Source organism: Meriones unguiculatus, chromosome 7 (assembly GCF_030254825.1).
Source record: "Meriones unguiculatus strain TT.TT164.6M chromosome 7, Bangor_MerUng_6.1, whole genome shotgun sequence".
NCBI lineage: Eukaryota > Metazoa > Chordata > Mammalia > Rodentia > Muridae > Meriones > Meriones unguiculatus.
Genome location: NC_083355.1, coordinates 2756481 through 2776863, shown reverse-complemented (window position 1 = coordinate 2776863; position 20383 = coordinate 2756481). Strand labels below are relative to the sequence as shown.

The window sequence follows — 20383 nt, the reverse complement described above, 5'->3', positions numbered from 1 at the left end:
TTTATCTCCTTTCCTGTGTTCTGGAAAAAGGAAGCAGAGGATGAGCACTGTCTGCAGAGCAACACACCTGGCTGAACTGTTTTCTCAGTGCTGCCATCCTTGTGTAGCATGGGCATAGGCGAGGGGAAGGAGCCTGGCTCAAAGCTACCCAAGAGTTGGTTTCTGCCAACACTCCACCCACTGCTCTGCGTAGAATCACATTTGGGCCTCCTGGCTAGTCCAGAAAGCTTCCCCCTGTCTACCCAAGAGCTGTATTCACTGGTAAAAGATAGATGTTCCCTGGAGCACCCTCCCAGATTCACAAAGGTCCAGGCAGGCATCTGGGGCCAAGGCAGATGGTGCTGCAGCTGTGAAGTGGTGTGAATGCTTCACTGCCATCCATTCCATGTCCACAGCTGCCTGGGCTCTGCATCCTTAGCTCTTGCCGAGCAGGAGGGTACGCACCCTCAGCTAATGTGGGGCCCATGTGTCCTTCACTCTGTGATTTTTTTTTTTTCTGCTGCTTCCCACACTGAAGGCCCTGGAACCTCAACGGGTCTTGAGTGGCAGTAGCCACACCCTCCTTTATCCTGAAGTCCTCAGCACTCTCCTCAGACTCTGAATGTTGCTACTGATAGCTAATGAGTATTGGTCAAAGGCATGTCAGTGTGTAGCTTTGCCCAGAGCTGTGAGAGCCCAGAGCTGTGGGCGTGCTGGCTCAAGCCGGCCCTTTCCTCAGCATGTGCTCACAGCCCTTCTCTTTGGTCCCTGCTCTAGCTCTCCTCTAGGTAATGTCAGTGTCGCTGTAGATGAAAGCCTCGCTCCCGTGGTCTCTTACAGGCATCACCAGACTGGACGACCAGATATTTCTGAACAGGAACCCCGGCGTCCCCTCCGTGGTCAAATTCCACCCCTTTACACCATGCATAGCTGTGGCCGACAAGGACAGCATCTGGTAGGCAAGGCTCTGCTTCACCCTGGAGTCTTCCTTCTTCATGGCCCCTCCTGTGAGGCCCACCCCATCCTGGACCTCACCTGGGCCTCACACAGGCCAGAGAGGAATTGTTCCCTGCCTGTTTTGCAGGAGCAAGTGGGTGACAGAGAATCCCCAAGAGAGAACAGGGTTTTGTTTTCGGGTTTGGTTTTGTTTTACTTCACTTTGTGTGCATTGGTGTTTTGCTTGCATGTGTGTCTGTGAAGATGTCAGAACTCTGCTGACCCATCTCTCTAGCCCTGAAAGAATGGAATGTAATTTATACTTGGTTCAGACCTGGTGCAATGAAGAAACTGTCCATTTTAGCAAGTTCATAGTTTATGAAATGCATGTAGATCTATCTTCCTTTTTTTCCCCTCTTTGTTTTGTTTTTTAAGTTGTGGTAAATTGTGTGTAACAGGAAAGTGGCCATCTTAACCATTTGGTGCCAGTGAAAGCCAAACCCACCACCACCTCCAGAATGCTGTCATCTCCCACACCAAAACTACAAGATGAACACTAATCCCTTCCCTCAGGTGCTGTCAGCCCCATCCTCTTTTGTCTCTGAACCTAATGGTTCCAGGGACCTCGTGAGTGTGGAACTGGCTGGCATTTGTCCTTTTGTGCCTGGCTTCCTTCTTTGACATCATGGTTCACGCATACTATAGCATACATCAGCATCTCCCTCTCTTCGGGGCCTGGTCATATTCTGTTGTCAGGATCTCCCACACTGTGCTTGGCTGCTCAGGGTCCTGGGTTGTTCTGTGAGCCCTGGATAGGAGTGTCTAGCTCTGACTGCAACCACCCATGGGCATGAGGCAGTCTTCCACTGGGTTTGGATTGTGTTTCCCTCATGACTATCTTTCTGTCACCTCTCTTATTCCTTCAAGCTTTTGGGACTGGGAAAAAGGAGAAAAGCTGGACTATTTCCACAACGGCAACCCCCGATACACCAGGGTCACCGCCATGGAGTACCTGAATGGGCAGGACTGCTCCTTGCTGCTGACAGCCACAGGTGAGTAGGGCAGCCGTGACCCTAGGCCTGGGGGACATGGTGATTCTCTTTGTCCTTTTTCCCACAGGTCCTCATCATTCTGAAGTGTGATGTTTGTGAGGGAAAGGGCTTGAATACAAGGCAGGATGCCAGTCAGGGCTCTGGGACCATCTTTTCAACAAGTCCCTGGCCCTTCCACAATCTGGAAATGCCATGTCGGCCTCTGCCCTCCTAACCTTCATGGTGGAGCCAGGGGAGCTCCAGATAGCACAGGAAGGCAAGGGAGGATATGAAAGGTCATCATGTCCACCAGGGCCCATGCTGCCCCAGCCTTAGGCACCATCCACTCCCTTCCTCCCATGGCGGGCACTGCCAGACCAGGTCCACCCTTCTTCTGCAGGTCAACTTCCTTCCTCCTGAAGGTGGAAGAGCAGTGTTTCAGAAACAGGAATGGCTCACTTAGTTTTCTTGTTTTGTTTTAATTTTTCCTCTGAAATGTCTTATTGTCATGCTTGTTTTTGAACAATAGCCTCCAAGTCACTCCCCTGGTTGACAGTTGGTTTGGTTTTTGCTGTTGTTTAAGACAAGGTCTCATGTACTCCAGTCCATCCTCCAGCTCACTAACTAGCCAAGGCTGACTGTGAGCTCTGATCCTCGGTGCCTCTATCTCCCAAATTCTGGAATTGCAGCTGAGTGTAACTCCACCCATGCTCCACAGTGCTGGGACTCGAACCCAGGGCTTCATGCATGCACGGCAAGCACTCTGCCGACTACATCCCCAGCTACAGCTGTCGCAGCACTTTAAAACCGTGAGTTCTGAATCAGGGGATGGTCTGGTGGTACGGTACTTGCCTAGCATCACAGGCTTCCCCAGCACCACAAAAACTAGAAAAATAAAACCAGACCAGCACTGAGGACCTCCTGCTGGTGAGAAGCTGTTGTCAGGTACAAAGGTGACAGCAAGGCTAATGAGGTGTCCTGAGACCACTGATAATTCCCATGTCTTGAGCAGTGGTTTATTGTTCACACTTGAAAAGGGAAACAGCTTACAGCAAATTAATCTAACCACCTGATGGTCCAGCCCTAAGTGATGCAGTTGATAGCCGGAGGCAGGAGTCACGGAGAGCAGCTAAAGGTGGCACCCATGGCTCTCCGTCTATACAGCAAGTATCCCAGTATACGGCAAGCTTCCACATCAGTGGTACCACAGTGAGTGGTGCTGGTTGTCCTGCGGTGCTCCTGGGAGTGATGGAGGCTAGGTGGTCACAGCTTTAGTCGTGCTTATCCAGGTCAGACAGTGTACCAGACACTCACCGATCACCAAGGCCAGAGCCAAGACATCCTGCTGGGATGTATGGTCACTGGAAGGGTCACTTGTTTCTAGAGTATGTGGTTCATGTGTGTTGAGGTGCATTGGAGACCAGTGTCTGCTGAGCTGCCTGCAGTTTGGGTCTTTATGGCCTTTCAGAGACTTCCCTTGTCCTTGCAGACTCTTTAGTGTCTATTTTTTGATTGGTGTGGGCTGCCAGCTCCCCAGGTCATTGCTGGTTACACCCAGCAATTGCTGTAAGCGTCACTGTGCTCACTTCAGAGTCAGGGCATTCTGGTGACAGAGTGTTGAGCAGGAGTGCCTCCATCTTGTTTTAATGTCCACTACACTGACAGAATGCTTCATTTCCCCCAAAGACACTGTCTAGCAATGCCACCTCAGGATGAAAGCCAGTCCTCTAACCAATGGCATCAGCACTATCCAGGAGTGACCTGTGCTCAGTGGAGTTAGGGACCCTCAAGGCACAGCTAAGGAGACCAGTCACGGTCAGATTAACAGTCTCATAAATGGGAGGAAGTGGAGAGAGGAGGGAAAGGCATCAAAGTGGCTAGAGGCATCCTTTCAAGAGCGAAGCTACAGAAGGGCCCAACCCCAGAGATAAGGACCATCTGCCTCTTTCTAAGCCTGAGAGCAAGGCAGATGGGGTCTCGTGGGTCTCAGTCTAGAGATCCCAGCAACCGTCCTCTCTGACCTTTGGCCAAGCAGAGCACCAACAGCAGTGTGGACAAGGATGAAGGTCCAAAGCTCTGGAAAAACAAATTTCACACACAGAGAGACTGAACCAGAGGGAAGAATGGGGAAGGTGATCCAGCTTGCACCCTGCTTCTCTGCCAGAAGGAGAGAGTGGTCTGTGCTGCTGGCTCTGGGAAGGAGAGGTGGCCTTGCCACCAAGCTGCTGACATGTGGCCTACAGTTTCAGTGTTACGATCTTTCATGGCCCTGTCTTCCTTTACAGATTGTTCAAATCAGAATAGCAGGAGGAGGCATACAGAACACTGTGGCTGAGTCTTAGACAGGAGTGGGGCACAGCCTCTACGGCACAGGCTAATTCTGCCTATCTCCTTCCCTAGATGATGGTGCCATCAGAGTCTGGAAAAATTTTGCTGATTTGGAGAAGAATCCAGAGATGGTGACTGCGTGGCAAGGGCTCTCAGATATGCTGCCAACAACACGAGGTGGGTCAAGACAAGAAGGCCATCATGAACTGTGAACAACATAGTTCTGATGCCTGCAGGACACGTAGTCACTGCTGGGTTCCCCCAAATTCACCTAGAGATCTCCCCTGGAAACCACAGAGTGGGCAGCCCTCACGGGTTCCAGGGCTCCACCATGTTCTCAGTTTGTGGCTTGGAGAAGTGCTGCTGCTGCTGAGCATGGAGGCTGGCATGGTATTCTCTTTGTGCTAGCTGCATACTTGCCCAGGACCACTAAGTAGTGATCTCCTGGGTGGAGGAGTCTCGGCACATTCACACCTGCCTGGGTGGGCGGGACCTGTGGCCTCCAAAACTTCGGGAGGGGAAACCTGAGTGGCCTGTGGTTTCCTTGTGGAAGTCTGAGCTGACTGAGGTGAAGCATGAGTGAGGCCCAGAGGGTCCACATGTGGTGTCAGCTCTCCCAAGCAATGAGTAGGACTGTTCTCTGCCCTCCCTGAGTCATGCTCGGGAGGTGCTCTGCCAGCGTGGGCCTGTACCTCCTGCAGCACTGAGGATAAGGGATGAAGAGAGCCCATCTGTACACATGGACCAGTTCCTGCCCCATGGTTTCTCCTGAGTTAGCATCCCAGGGGTGCTTCAGCCTCTGACCATGCCTGTGTGCGCCATCAGAGATGTGCCTGGCATACAGAGCTTGCTTTATAGACTCTGTGCTCTGAGGAAAGTGCATGCCCTCGTGGACAGAGTGACCTTGGGAGAATTCCTGAGAGCTGAGCCGAGTTGCCCACTGGCCATGTTCCTGCCTGGGTCCCTAAGTACTGGGATGATAGCACGTGCTGTTACACCTGGCCAAGAGCGAGGCTTCCTTGTACTTGTCTGCTCTTGCTCCCCATCTTGGTAGTCAGGACATTCTCTTCTGCGTCTCCCTGACCTAGAGGGTACAGGTGGCGCATGGCCCATGTAGAACCCCTGCTTTTCCTAAGAGAACTGGCACCTGGGTGTTCTGACTTGGCCTGGAGACCACTGAAAAGTGACCTGCTGTTTGAGCCTCAGAGTTACAGAAGATGTATGTGGTGGACAGAGATTCTGAGGCCCTGTAGTCCGTGATTGAGTGTCGTGGGTGGGTGGAGTGTGTAAACAGGGTCTGGGCGAGCAGAGTGCAAAGCGTTGTTGCACCAGCCTGGGCTTATGTGAGTGAGGGAGTACCCAGGATGACCCCATCTTGCCTGAGCCGCTGTCTGACAGTGGCCCACTGTGTGTCCCCAGGAGCTGGGATGGTGGTAGACTGGGAACAAGAAACTGGCCTCCTCATGAGCTCAGGGGACGTGCGCATTGTCCGGATCTGGGACACCGACCGGGAGACGAAGGTGCAGGTAACCACTCCAGGCTTCACAAGACTCTACACAAGGGCTGCAGAGACGGCTCAGTTATGAGCTCTGTCCGCTCTTCCAGAGGTCCTGAGCTCAAATTCCCGCCAGCCACATGGTGGCTCACAACCATCAATAACATGATCTGATGCCCTCTTCTGGCCTGCAGCTGCACATAGGATCACTCAAACGTAAAATAAATAAATACATCTTAAAAAAAAGAAAGAAAGAAAGAAAAAGAAAGATTCTCCACAAACTAGATCCCATCCTCACCAAAGAGAACCAAGACCTGTAGCCTCCAGGTATGCACCACCAGTGACCGCGCCCAGCTATCTGTGTGCAGGGAGGCGGCTGAGGACATGGCATCTGGCAGCCAGGAGAAAAGCTAATCACCTCTGGATGCACATTGGTTGTGGTGCTTTGACCCTGAACTGTAGCATAATTAAGCCTATGCTAATCCAAATTATTTCCAAATATTGTTTTTCCATACAAATTAGGGAATATTGGAAATCAGTAGGGTGAAATATCTTAAATGAGAACAGTCAGTTGTTTGACTGGTATCTCTTTTCTTACCATGGAGTGCTAGATACAGAAGGCAGGGCTTCCCTGAGCTGCCTCTAAGCTAGAGCTCAGCCTTATTTCAACCATCTTTTCTTTTCCTTTCTTTTGTTTGTTTGTTTTTGTTTGTTTCGGTTGTTTGTTTGTTTGTTTGTTTGTTTTGGTGTGTGTGTGTGTGTGTATGTGTGTGGTTTTCAAGAAAGTGTTTCTTTGTGTAGCCCTGGCTGTCCTGAACTCACTTTGTAGACCAGGGCTGGTCTGGAACTCATAGAGATCCCTCTGCCTCTGCCTCTGCCTCTGCCTCTGCCTCTGCCTCTGCCTCTGCCTCTGCCTCTGCCTCTGCCTCTGCCTCTGCCTCTCAGATGCTGGGACTGGGATTACAGGCACATGCCATTTTCAAGATTGCTTGTTTTTAGTCACAACCTTGCTGTGTGGTCAAGTCTGGCTCTAATAGAATACGCTGGTTTTGCCTCAGATACCTGGGCTTCCTCGCCAGAAGCCAGTCACACCTACCTCCTTCAGGTCCAAGGCAGAATTATAGACACTAGGGACAGTATAGGTAGCCAAGGGGCGTCTGTCTTCCTGATGCCCAAGTGAGATACAGAACAGACCTGGGCTTCATCCTTCTCCAGCCTGCCTTGCCAAAGTGGAGGCATGGACAGGTCATGGGCACCTCTGCAAAGCAGGAGTGACAGGAGTTGACAAGACTTGAGGCCTGTCCACCAGCACCTGCTAGAAGCCTCCCTGGCATCCTCGAGCCCCACAGTGCCACCAAACAGCTGAAGTTAAGCACTGCTTTCCAGGGTCCCCGCACCCCTGACAGTGCTGTAGGGCCCTGCAGGTGCAGCGCCGTCTCGAGTATCATCATGTCAGCTGCAAAGGCAGGAGTGTGGCTCTTCCGCAGCCTCCTCCACTCACCTCGCATTCCCATGGGTTCCTCTCAGGCTCACCCTACCTGATTAGAAAGCACTTTTCCCTCTGAGGCGCATTTCCAGCTCCCATTCCTTCTTGCTTCCATCCATCACCCCCTGCCCTTCTGCAGTATTTATGGCCACCATGGGGAGCAGAGAAGCAGTTCCTCAGCTCTTCCCTGGCTAATTAGGGGTTTGAAGAGACAGCTAACGAGGCTCCCTCCCTGCCAAAATGTGCTTCGTCTTTCTTTTCAGGAAAGGGAGATGTTACTGGAAAGTTTAATTGGCACTGAGAGCCAGGCATCCCCACGGTAGCCTTCCAGGCTGTGCCCAGGCCCAGGCTCACAGGCTCTGTTCCACCTAACTCGTAGGCACAGGCCCAGGGCAGGCACTCAGGTATGCCTAACGCCCTGTGAGCCCTGTGCTACCCTTGTCCCAGTTCCTCAGCCTGAGGGACATGGATCTGTCCACAGAACACACTGCTCCAGGTGGAGGCTCCTCACTGCTCTCTCCTTGGGTTTAGGACATCCCCACAGGTGCTGACAGCTGTGTGACAAGTCTGTCTTGTGATTCCCACCGCTCACTCATTGTGGCAGGCCTGGGCGATGGCTCGATTCGTGTCTACGACAGGAGGATGGCACTCAGTGAATGGTAACTTCCACACCTTTCCTGTCCCTAATGCTATTGAAGCTCCTTTCAGATGTCATAGGCCACCCACAGCCAGGAAAGGGTCCAGACTGCGCTGTGAGCACAAAGGGTCCTCAGCAGTGCACAGTGGCGCTCTGGCCCCAGGCAAGAAGACAGCACCTCGGCCTAGAGGGACAGCTCAGTGGAGCCAGCCTTCAGCCTCCCACTGCCTGGCTTGTGCATCTCCACTCTCTGTCCTTGCCTGGCATCACTTGTCTCATAGCCCTGAGTCCTGCCTCTCAGTGAAGGTCTCTTCAAGCTGATCCCAAAGAAACAGAAACAGTGGCCTTCCTATCAAACTGCCATCTAAGGCAGGACCAGGAGGCCTTCTGCATCCCAAAATGGCATCAGGACTTCTAGGCCAGACTGGGGAATTGGAGGCCAGAGAGATGAGGGGAGTGGCCTGGTGCAGCCTAGCTAGTGGCTCCATTTGGGGTGGCTCAGCCTAAGGGCAGCACTGCCAGGTCCAGTTCACATCACTCCTCCTAGCCCACCCTCCCTGAAATTCCCTGAGTGATGGGGGAGGGGAGCTGTGCTGGCCTGTCCTGATCACACCTTCCTCCTGTAGCCGGGTCATGACCTACCGAGAGCACACAGCATGGGTGGTGAAGGCCTACCTGCAGAAGCACCCTGAGGGCCACATTGTGAGTGTAAGGTAAGGAACAAAATATGCATGAGACATTTACTGTGAAAACATTGCTTTCCCTCCATTTAAATATGTCTTTGGTATTTAAGCAGCTAGGGACTGCTGGCATTTCAGGGCAGTAATTGACTCTGCTGTGTGACTGGCCAGAAAGGTCAGAGTACAGAGCAAGAGTGTATGTCTGTGTGTGCGTGCACACATGCACAAGTACATATGCATACATGCACCAGAAAATCTGGGCCAAGCTAAAGGAGCTGGGTGGGCAGGTGTGTTCCTCCTGGCAGCACATTGCCAAGCAGGCTGGCTGCCCCAGCAGACTGCCTTGTCGCCAGCCTCTGCACATAAATTCAGGCCTGCTGCTCAGTAAATACTGTGCTGAGAGCAGCGAATCTTTATTTGCCTGTTAAAGAGACAGCAAAGCATGATTTACTGTCACAAAGCCACCATTTCTTCAGAGAGATGTTCTTTTTCCCCTGTCTGGCATAAAGCAAAGCGTAGTGACTTTTGGAATGGACACTGAAGCAGAAGGCTATAGGCCTAGGCAAGGTGACCTGTCCACCCTGTGGGGCTGTGCATCCACCAGGCTCCCTCTGCCATCCTTTTCTGCCCTTGTGGGCTCCACTTCCTGAACTCCAGCTCTGTGGGATACTCTGCTCCTGTCCCTGCTCTAGCCTTTTCTCCAAGCCTGGTGTATCCTGCTTTGTGGGAGTGTGGCAGCTGCTTTTAGTCAATCCTAGCTAGCCTTTTCCTGCTTGAGAGGGGCAGCCTGATGGGAGGGAACCCTAGCTGCCAAGGCCAGCGGGGTGGCAGGGCTGTGGGCAATACCTGGAAGGCCCTTGGTGCTGCCCTGGGGGTCTCTATGGCTTTGGCCTTACCAGCATGGCAAATGGGCATGAAACTTCTCATGGCCAATGCCACCGTCCTCCAGGACCAGGTCTCTCCTGAGGAGCTCCAGGTGGTATCCCTAATGTTGCCCCCAGCATGCATCACTGTCGCCCTCTCTTGCAGTGTCAATGGAGACGTGCGCTTCTTCGACCCTCGGATGCCCGAGTCTGTGAATGTGATGCAGATTGTGAAGGGGCTAACAGCCCTCGACATCCACCCCCAGGCAAACCTGATCGCCTGGTAGGTACCCTGCCGCCATGCAGCCCCTCCTCTGCATGGAGGGCCCTTTCAGAGTGCACTGTTCTTGGCTCTGTCCTCCACAGTGCCTTCAAATGGACAATTTAGAGAGCGTAACTAGACTACCATGAAATCAAAACACAAAACGTCTGCCCTTACCCAGCTTTGAGAACAAACACCTGCCCTCAAGGCACCTGTGGGGACAGGCCTGCGAGCAACAGATGAGTAACCACTCCAGTCTCGGGGTGACACAGGTGGACCTTCTGGCCTGTGGCCCACATGCTGCAGCTGGCCAGCCCCAGCCAGCCCCTTGGCCTATCTTTCTCCCCCACCCTAGGGAGACAGAAACTCCTATCCTGACTCTTTCCTCCCTGCCACAGTGGCTCCATGAACCAGTTCACGGCCATCTACAACGGAAACGGGGAGCTGATCAACAACATCAAGTACTATGACGGCTTCATGGGCCAGCGGGTCGGGGCCATCAGCTGCCTGGCCTTCCACCCACACTGGGTCTGTACCTCACTCCTGGCTCCGGGGGTCGGGGGGAACTCAGGAAGCCTAGCCCCTCCTTCCTGACTCCAGGAACATGAAAACTGAGATCGCTAGGCTCTGCCCCCTAGAAACCAAACCCAGTTCTTAATACTCAGGTGAAAAGAGGCAACACAAAGGGAGAAACAGTTAGTGTCCTCTGATTTTGGGGTGTCCCCATCCGTTCTGGTAAGGGAGCAGTAGAAGACGCCTGTGTCCATAATTGTCACCCCTGTGGATTGTTGTGTTGGTTACAAACTTGCAGACTGGGGTCACCAGGAGCCTCCGTAGCACTGCTGAAGTGCACAGCATCAGATGCCCAGAACTGTCCCAGTGGGACAATCCTGAAAAGAAGCTGCAGGGAATTGTGGGTAGTATGCAAATTGCCTGTAATGGAATTTGGATGATACATCATTTCTGCTAGAATCTGGCAGTTAATGACCCTCATTCCTGTGTCTGTGGAGCTCAGAGGTGTTACAGTAGTTAATGCCCCCACACACTAGTGCTGAGCACAGACTACAAGCAGCCTGTACCCCTCTTCTCTAGCCCTAGTGCTGACAGCACAAGCAGCCTGCACCCCGTCCTCCGGCCACAGTGCTGCAGCTCTCCCTCTCAGAGGCCCTGCTCATGTGCTCTCTGCTCTCTCCCTCACAGCCTCATCTGGCGGTGGGAAGCAATGACTACTACATCTCTGTGTACTCTGTGGAGAAGCGCGTCAGATAGCAGCACTAGACCCCTGCCAGGCCGCAGCCACCTTCTGCTGTACATAGTGAACCGCACTGCGCTGCCCGGGATGCAGTGCCCACCCACCTTCCCACCCTGCAGACCTCTGCTCCTGACTTGGCCATGGCCAGCTGAGGAGGGGGCTTGCACACCTCTCTTTCTGTCTTCACTGTAATGTATGAGTCCAGAGCAGGGGAGGGTGGATGCTGCTTCCTGGAGAGAACCAGCACCCAGGCATGAGGGCCTCCTCAGTGCATCAAGGTCCTTCCGGCCCTGTTTTCTTTGGAGGTTTTTACAAAGGGACACATTTGGTTTTTCCATGTGATCAAAGCATTAGTTACAGACAGAGCCCTGTAGAAAAGCTGTGTTGGGGCTCCTGCAGCTGTGGCCCAGCCCCGCTGCCCTCTCATGGTGTGGGCAGGAACCCCGCAGAGTAGGCTGGCCAATGCTGAAAATGGAAGCAAGCAACTGAGGGAGGAGAAGGGGGTCCTCTGCTGCTCCCTAAGGTGTGGAAGTCTGAGCCTGGCCCTCCTGGAGAACTGAGGCAGCCCAGCACACCTCATCACTGGATATGTCGTGGTGTGAGGAAAGGGTCCCTCCTGCACAGCTGGGCCTCTGAGGTCCAGTCTGGCACCCTCACATGAGCTGGTTGCAGGAGAGGGTTGTGTGGCTCTGGACAGCTGAGGCAGATCTGCAGAGTTCTGCCTTAGCTGCCAGGCTCATCATTGTCAAGCGCTTCTCTCCCGTAGGCCGGTTACCGTGGTCACCACCCCTGTCTCCTTGGCTTGTGCCACACACAGGCACACACGCATGCAGACACACAGCCTACCCATCCATGCACATGTGTGTGCCCTAGTCTTCCTGCCTGTGCACACTTGGGCGTACATGTGTGCAGGCCCCACAGTCTCCCCTTCTGCACATACATGGGCACTGTGGCTTGCAACACACAGTCACATACTGCTCTCATCACACAGAGGTTCAGAGACTTGACTGGACCCTCAAGGCATGTGGGCATCAACAGCTCCTTGGATGGTGTGACTGAAGGTGCATGGCGCAGTCTGTGCTGGGAAGAGGTCAGCAGCAGCCTGGTGTGCCTGGCGTGTCTGTGTGCGCATGCAAGTGAGGGCCATGGACAGTCCAGCCCTGGATGGACACAGCGTGGCTGAGAGGTTGCACACAGGACGCAACACAATGATGTTTTGAAAAGCATTTTCCATTTTCTCTGGAAATCAGGATCTTTCAGAGGAGGACAGAGTGGTTTAATGAGTTCTGCCAGCAGGAGCCCAGGGACACAGGTTGGGTCAGCTAGGGCAGAGGCTGGGTCCCTATGCCATGCTCAGCAGACCTGTTCTAGCCAGGACCATCGTCCATGTGGAAGGATCCTGCAGGCAGTGCTGGGCTGACCACAGGGCCAGATGGGGCTGGACAAGCAGGACAGGTGACCCCGGAACTGTACTCTCCCACCAGGAGGTCCTCTGGAGGAACTGTCATCCCTTTGGCTGGGCCAGACAGCAATGTGGAGTCTGGAAAGCCTTAGAGCCACCTGTCCTCCTTCAGCAGAGGGCTGCAGTGGGTGAGTGCAGCTCAGCTCGGTACTGTGCACCAGAAGGGCTGGGGCTGCCTCCCTGCCCTGGAGCCAGTGTTTGCATCTTGCCGACGGGCTGGGCTTTCACAAAGCTGATGCGAAAATTCAATCATGAAGCTAACCAAGGCTCGAGAGAGCACTGACCTAGAGTTCATTGTCTCTATTTATTTTACCAAAATGAGAGTCAAAAAGGACTGACAAGACACGGAACTGCAGTGGAGCTCAGAGCAGTGACAGCAGCAAAGTGTTAATAAAGAATAAAGCCGGGAGAAGAGCCTGCCTTCCGCTAGCTGAGCATGTGGGGGTGGGGGTGAAGGTTGGCCCAAAGGGCCGAGCAGTCATGGCTTCTGCTTTGCCTGGTCTCCTGGGGCCGGGACGGTCTTGGCTGTAAGTGGATGCCCCAGGACAGGGCCGCTGTATCTAGCCCTCCTGGGCCTGGGTAGAAAGGAAGATGTGGTTGCCATGGATACCTTGTGGCATCGTGACTGGGATTCCTGTGCCAGCTCAGGGCTTGTCATTAACAAGGTTGCCCCACACTTACCCAGCCCAGCTTCATGCGGCCATCCGTATTTTCCTGTTAGCATTGTTGCTTCTCTCAGCAAGACCCAGTACTCCTGCAGGGGAGAGGACCATGCATCCAGTTGTGGGGAAGAGAGGGTCCCAGTCGTGTGGCCCTGTGAGGGGCAGGGAGCAAACTGTTACGAGCCCAAGGTTCCTGGGAGTGTGGGCCTTCCCCCAGGGAGAACCCTGGGCTCCCCGACTGTCTGACGCTGGCCTCTGTACCCCCCGCCGCACGTGTATGTAGCCCATCTTGGGTCTCAGCAGACCCGTCCTCCTGCTCACAAAAGGAATGGGCTTCTTGGCTCATGCCGGCCAGATCCGAGCCCACGTGTTTCCAGAGAGTGGAAGGACACCTCAGGTGTAGGGCAGGAGTGTGGGGCACGGAGTAGACTTCAAAGTGCGATTCAAGCCGTCTCTCCCAACCCATATACTGAATTCAGCCCTGATCTCCCCCTCCCCCAGCACCTCTGCATAAGCGTATGTGCAAACAGGGTCCCTACACAGGTCATCCGTTAGAAGGAGGTCATGGGTGTCAGTCCAGCTGTCCTTGTGAGAAAGCAATAGGACAGGCCCACGGTGGTAGCACGCAGGCCCAGGGAGACTTCCTGCCTCAGGAAGAAACAGTCTGGGCACTCCAGTCCTGAGACTTGGACCTCCCAAGACTGCTTGTCCAGTCTCTACTCACTGCTTGTGGTCACTGGCCACAGCGGCCTGGTGTGCTGAAGTTGCTAGTACTGCCAACCAGTGTCCTGCCCCTGAAGCACGCTCAGCCCTGCTCTGTACCCGTGTCTTAGAGGTGGGCAGTAACTGCAGGTGTTGTGAGCCTCAGGCGTCAACTTCCAAAACGGCACGGCACCAGAGAAGTGTCCGGGGACCGTGTGTGGAAGAGCCTTTGGCACGATAAAGCCAGCAGCATCCTGCGGTCACAGCACCAGCTAGAACCAGGTGTGTGGGTCCTTGGCTGAGAGAAAGAAGGGCCTTCCTCTCCACTGCTGGCTTGCCATGGCTTTCCTCTCCAGTGGTCCTCAAACAAAAGTGCTCTGCTGCCACCCATGCCCAGGCCTCTCTGCCCTGCCTTATCCTGCCCTGCCCCCGTGAGAAGGAGCCTCACTCACCATCCCGATGCCACCCAGCCCTCTGCCTCAGCTACTCCTAGGCCCACTTTAGTGACCTCCATGTAACCTGGGCCTGAGGCTAGGCTGCCCGCCGGGGTGCTGCTACAACAGTGGCAAGCTGGGCAACAGCCCTGGGGCCTCCTCATTGCTTCTTTGGGCTCAGGAACACGTGTCGCCCATATCCTGGCATGACACCAGGGGTCACACACACCCCACTCTCCCTACATGCCCACCCCCTTCAGTTGTCCATGTTAGCCCTAACCCATGAAGGTGGGCCATTCAAGGGTGCCAGGGGAGAGTCTGCTCTCCACCCCAGCCCGTTCCTTCCACCCTTCACATGGCAGGATTGGAACAGACCAAGGCTCCACTAGAGTTCCAGGAGCCTATCCTTCAGAAGTCTCTGAGGCTACCATGGTAGCCCTCAGTACTGCCACCCCATGCTGAGCTCAGCATCATTGGCACTCAAGTGCCTCCTATGTAGCTGGGAAGACTGCCCACCACCTGACAAGTCTCCGGGAGGGAGCAGAGCCTCTCACAACTTCACAGCCCTCCAAGGGTGTTGGACGTCCCCAGCTGAGAGGCCGGTTCTGCCTCAAGAGGGAGTGTGGAGGCGCCCTTACCCAATGATCCCACCCCAGGAGGCAGGTTCAAGGGCACTGGCATGAGCTACGCCTCTGACCTAAGGGCCTGGGGCTCCCTGCAGAGCACTGAGGGCTTTGACTCCTGGTTGGGGGCAGGGTAGGGAGAGGCAAGCCCCTCCCTAGAGCCACCAGGTCCCTGCCTTTCTTCAGGGGTAGGCTTTGCCCTGCAGAATCAGCCCTTCTGCCAGCAGGCTGTGTCCCCACTCCTTTACAGATGCTAAGTGTAAGGAGGTATCACCAGTTGCAGCTAGGGCCTCACCCACATGGGGCCAGCTACTCCGCCTCAGAGAGTGGCTGCTCCAGGCCACCTGTATCACAGCGGGGATGAGGCAAAGACAGACTACTTGAAGCTAGCCCAGCCACTGCTCTCAGAAGCCCACTGTGCAGGGTGGCTGGGGCTGTCAGCTGTAGATGGGGCAGAGGCTGTGTGAGTGCAGGCAGTGGGCCAGCAGCCCCATCCTCGTGAGGGCCCAGAACATGCCCTGTGCTGTGGCACAAACTGCCAAGGGAAAAGAGGTCTGTGGGCTAGGACCTCTTCCCCTAGCTTCAGCTCTGAGTCCTGCCTCCCTCTGGCAAAAGGGGCCAATGATGCTTTTCTATGAAGCCCAGCCATCCTCAGGATCCACCCTGTGGTCTGTCGTGGAAAAGGATAATGACATCCTCTCTCCATTCCAGCCAGTGTCTGGAACCCACAGGGGGGCTTGTTTTTATTTGTTTCACTATTTAATGAAAGTAGATGGGGCGGAGAATGACACCAACAAAGAGCAACTTGAAAAGGAGATTAGGAAGGCAATCTCACTTAAAGCAGCATGCAAAAGAATAAGATTTCTAGGGCTAAATAAGGTTAGAGGCTTGAACAAAGCTACAAAACACTCCAGAGACCCAAGGACCTGAGCAAGTGGAAGGCTTCCATTGTTGATGGAGCACAAGCTCTAATGTTGGCTGGGGGAGGGGGCGGCAAGGGCAGCTGCAAAGCTGGACCCAGGAGCAGACAGCGGCAATCCCAGAATTCCTGTGATGAGATGAGGGCACAGGCAGGAAAATCCCAGAAGCTCACAGGGCAAGCACCACACCCAAGGTTGCCCCCTGACTTCCACACCTGTGCCCACATTCACAGGAATGGGCCCATGCATACACACAAGTGATGAAAAACTGCAATAGAAAAACCATCCCTTAGGGTTGGAAGGTGCAGCATTAAGAACAGGTTTTGCTCTTACTCTGTTCCCTGTGACCGCTTCGGAAGGCTAACACTGCTTGTGACTGAGGTTCCTGGGAACCCTGACTTCTTCGGGCCTTTCCTCTCATGTGAACATACTGATACACATAATCAAAAATAAATCTCAAAGTTTTAAAAAATAAAAAACCAACCCTCGTGTTGTAGAACTATAAAGAGCCGAAACAGCCAGACCAGAAGGAGAAATGGAAGATTGACATTTCTCAGTTCAAAACTTAACACAAAGCCACAGTAGCCAAAGCATGGCCTTGGGATAAGGGTCGCAGGCCAGTGGACTAGGACAGGGAGTGCAGAATAAGAGGCTGACAGCTGGTCTGTGACAAGGCTACTCAGCGGGTGAAGAGTCATCTTCAAGCTGGATGTGGTGGCTCACGTCTCTCAGGAGGATGAAGGAGGAGACCTGTAAAAGAAGTGAAAGGAACCCACGCAGCCTTCAGGGAGCTGAGGCAGGAAGATCCTGAAGGCAAGACTGCTAGGCCTGTGTAGCTGAAGGTCGTCAGCCTGGGCACCATTGTGAGCCTCTGTCAACAAAAAATATAGAAGACGATATAGTCTACAGAATTGGACAAAATATTTGTAAATCGTGTCTCTTACACGGGCTTGCCAGCCGGAATCCATTATAAAGACCTGATAAACCAACATCTTAAACCAGTGAAGGACTTGTTAGATATCTCTTCCAAGAAGACGGCAAATGACTGGCCGGCACCCGGAAGATGTCACTAGATAACAGCCACGCTGCTGGGGGGCACCGTCTCAGACCTGCCAACGTGGCCTGAATCTGAAGGTGGAAAGCAGTGTGTGCGCCAGGACACCAAGGAGTTGTAGCCCTTGTGCACCATCGCAGGCATGTGAGAAGGGATGGGCTCTGTGGAAAATGGGTTTTCAAGAAGTTTAGTATGGAGTTACGGCACAACCCTGCAATTTCACGGTTAAATATAACCCCGGGGAAACAAAAGCACGTGACCACATAGAAACCATGTGGGGCCATTTACAGGATGTTGTTCATAAGGCAGAACTGGCTCGTATGACCACCAATGAGTAAATCAACAGTTGGGTGAGGGGAATCATATTGGCCCCTTTAACCCACTTCCCACCACACACGACAGAGCCTTCAAGGCACTGTCTTAAGAGGCAGAGGCCAGGCTGGTGGCAGGCACGGTGCCCCTGAGGCCGGCACCCTGGTCTTCCTAGTATCCAGAACCATGAGAAACATGTTCATGGTATTTTATTTTTATTATTGTTGTTTGTTTGTTTGTTTAGTGTGCGTGTGTGCCTGCACATTCGGGAGAAGGACAGCTTGTGGGAGTCTATCCTGTGGGGAACAGATACTGAACTTGGGTCATCAGGCTGGGCAGCAAGCGCCCTTACCCACCTGAGCCATCTCAATTCAACAGCCCTCAACTCTGTTACCAGCATCAAATGGGCTGGGTTGGGCGTGGTTGTTGGGTCTTTGGTTTGGTTTGAGACTGGGTCTCATGATGTATCCACTGTAACCTCAAACTCCTCATCGTCCTGCCTCACCCTTCTGGGTTCTGGGTTTACAGGTGTGACTCTGTGACACATTGTCTTTGTGGGATGCAGTTAGCCTGGGCTGGACTATGAGCTCTGTGTGTCAGCCAAGATTTTCTCCTAAAGGGCACCTGGTCCACCCAGGTGAATGACCAAAGGCTGTGTCAGCCTTCATACCCTGACCCCTCAAAGCTGCCAAAGCCCTCATCGGGTCTGACCTCCTCCTCGAGCCAGCCCTAAGCCTGTCACCTCTCCTACTGGTCCGTGCTGGCCTGTTCCTGCCCTCCACACTGTGCTGAACTGTCATGTCTGATGATCAGGCTTCCAGGGTCAGATCACTTCCTCAGAGAAGCCTTTCCTAACCACTGACCACCCAGTCCCCCAGCTTAACATCACCTTACCCCATGTGCCCCGACCAAAACAGGGCCACCAATGATAGGTGCTAAATGAATCAGTGCGTGAGCCATCGGCGGACAGAGGCACCAAGGAGGGAGGGAAAGAGCAAATGAATGAATGAGCCAGCCTTTTGATGAGCAAATGAGTGAGGGATGAATGAATGAGCTACTTCACCAAATCCAGGCACATCCTGCAAGAAGAGCCCCAGCCCGGAGGTTATTCTGCCGCACAGTGGCTCATCAGCTGCCTGTCCTACAGTGCCACCGTGTGATTTCCACGGGGGTTGCCTGAAGGGACATAATCCCAGAAGAGGCTATCCTCAATCCTTCCACAATGTAAAAGAAAAGAGAGAGGGAGAGTTTTAAAAGATAGATGTCTGCAATACCCAGCAAGCCAGCATCACCCACTCTCTAAGTCCCCAGAGCATTAGAGGGGGGCTTTCCTCTGTCCCCACCCCCTGCTCCCTCAGAGCAGCCCTTCCTCCCCCAGAATTGCCTCTGGAAGGTCTAGCAAAGTCTCCTCAAGCTCTCCCCCGCTGCCAGTGACCAGGTCATGTGGTAAGTAAGCAGGGTCTCTCCAGTGTCCTCCACGTCCAGCATCAACCCCTGAGCTCAGGCCTGATCTCTGGGATTCACTGTCTTCTTACTGATTCCACCGTGTTCCTGGGCTTGTCTCATCTTCTCTGCTACTTATAGCACTGCCTCCTTAGCTGAGCTTCAAGGCCCCTGGAGGCATCGCATGGCCCTCCTGCACACACACACACACACCCCATAGCTCACCTCCAGCCTGCACACACACACACACACACCCCACAGCTCACCTCCAGCCTGCACACACACACACACCCCACAGCTCACCTCCAGCCTGCACACACACACACACCCCACAGCTCACCTCCAGCCTGCACACACACACACCCCACAGCTCACCTCCAGCCTGCGCACACACACACACACACACACACACACACCCATAGCTCACCTCCAGCCTGCACACACACACACACACCCCACAGCTCACCTCCAGCCTACACACACACACACACACACACCCCACAGCTCACCTCCAGCCTGCACACACACACACACCCCCCACAGCTCACCTCCAGCCTGCACACACACACACCCCACAGCTCACCTCCAGCCTGCACACACACACACCCCACAGCTCACCTCCAGCCTACACTCTGCCTGCGTCTCACTGCTCAGTGCGAGTGCAGTTTAAGGCTGAGGCTCCCACTTCGTGCTCCCGGGTCTGCTGACCAGAGCCATGAGTCAGCATGAAAGTCACGACCTAGATGACAGAGAAGCTCTTGACTAAGACCCATGCCCCCATCTCGCCAGCCCAGCTGGAAGTCCCCGGCCTCGGGCCCTGCGGTCGGCTTGGGTAGATAGGGCATCCGGCCTCCGGGCCCTGCGGTCGGCTTGGGTAGACAGGGCATCCGGCCTCGGGGCCTGCGGTTGGCTTGGGTAAATAGGGCTCCCATGCTAAACCAGTTCATGACTCATGGGCAGGTTGTTGGCCTGAACCGTGCCACCCAGAGCCCTTCTCCAGTCATGCTAATGGAGGCCTGACAAGGCAAGCTGCCCTCTGTCTCCTTCCTGCTTTCTGCCCAAGAGGAGCCAACACAGAAGTGTGAAATGAAGGACAAAAATGATTCCTGTGACTGCCGGTTCCTGCTCCCTGCCAGAGGTTGGGGTCACCTGGGCAGAAGGGACCAGCAAGTGCCAGCAACACTCAGGGATCACATTTTCAGTCCAGCTATGGAATGCTAGCCTTGTCTTGGCCCCTTCCTTGATCACATCCACATCCCTTTTCCAGGCTGTGGTGGCTGGGCATGGTATCATCCCCACGGCTACCCTGTGCTGCAAAGCCGGAAGCCACGAGGAAGATCCAAGCTAGACTCCCCACGAGAAACTCTCTGGATGTGGGAAAGGTGGAAGAGGAGTTCCTATCACTGCCTCATCCGGCCGTCAAGGCCCCGCCAGGCCACAGACCCTGCCCAGGCCCGCACCTATAGGCCTCTAGCCTATGTAGCCTTTCCCACTCCTGCCTGCCCACCTACGTCAGCCTGCAGCCAGCTTGCGCCTCACCCCTCGGCGCACTTGTGATTGATGGCTGTGCCGCTCCCCTACATGTTGCCTGGGTCTGCAGGCCCCTGGGTCTGTGGCTGCTGTGCGCGCGGCTGCTGTGGAAGCTGCTCTGCCCTGAGGTCCAGGGACCAGGCTCCCCAGCCCTCATTTCTCCAACTCCTTCAATGATTCTGAGGTGCGTGGCTCCCAGCATTAGGTATCCTTTAGGTGAAATATCCAATAAGGATGCTTCAGTTGGCTCAGTCTAGTACCAGATCAGCCTCACAGAGACTCCAGCACTGGT

At 54.2% G+C, this 20383-nt stretch overlaps 1 protein-coding gene and 1 long non-coding RNA gene across 4 annotated transcripts in view; one reads left to right on the top strand and one right to left on the bottom strand.

Moving 5' to 3' along the window:
- The window catches only part of Rptor (regulatory associated protein of MTOR complex 1), a 285695-nt gene extending 272870 nt beyond the window's left edge, over window positions 1-12825 (top strand). For all 3 annotated transcript variants that reach the window (XM_021639555.2, XM_060386278.1, XM_021639564.2), the window contains 9 exons: window positions 820-934; window positions 1843-1967; window positions 4347-4451; window positions 5694-5800; window positions 7787-7914; window positions 8519-8605; window positions 9602-9718; window positions 10096-10225; window positions 10898-12825. In XM_021639555.2, the coding sequence (XP_021495230.1) occupies window positions 820-934; window positions 1843-1967; window positions 4347-4451; window positions 5694-5800; window positions 7787-7914; window positions 8519-8605; window positions 9602-9718; window positions 10096-10225; window positions 10898-10966 (983 nt within the window). In that variant the 3' untranslated portion in view covers window positions 10967-12825. The remainder of the gene's footprint in view (window positions 1-819; window positions 935-1842; window positions 1968-4346; window positions 4452-5693; window positions 5801-7786; window positions 7915-8518; window positions 8606-9601; window positions 9719-10095; window positions 10226-10897) is intronic.
- Window positions 12702-13502, bottom strand: LOC132655086 (uncharacterized). Its single transcript, XR_009592682.1, has 2 exons — window positions 13093-13502; window positions 12702-12986 (listed from the first exon to the last, which is right to left on the bottom strand). It is a non-coding gene; the product is annotated as an uncharacterized LOC132655086 (long non-coding RNA).
- Window positions 13503-20383: the final 6881 nt, after the last annotated feature.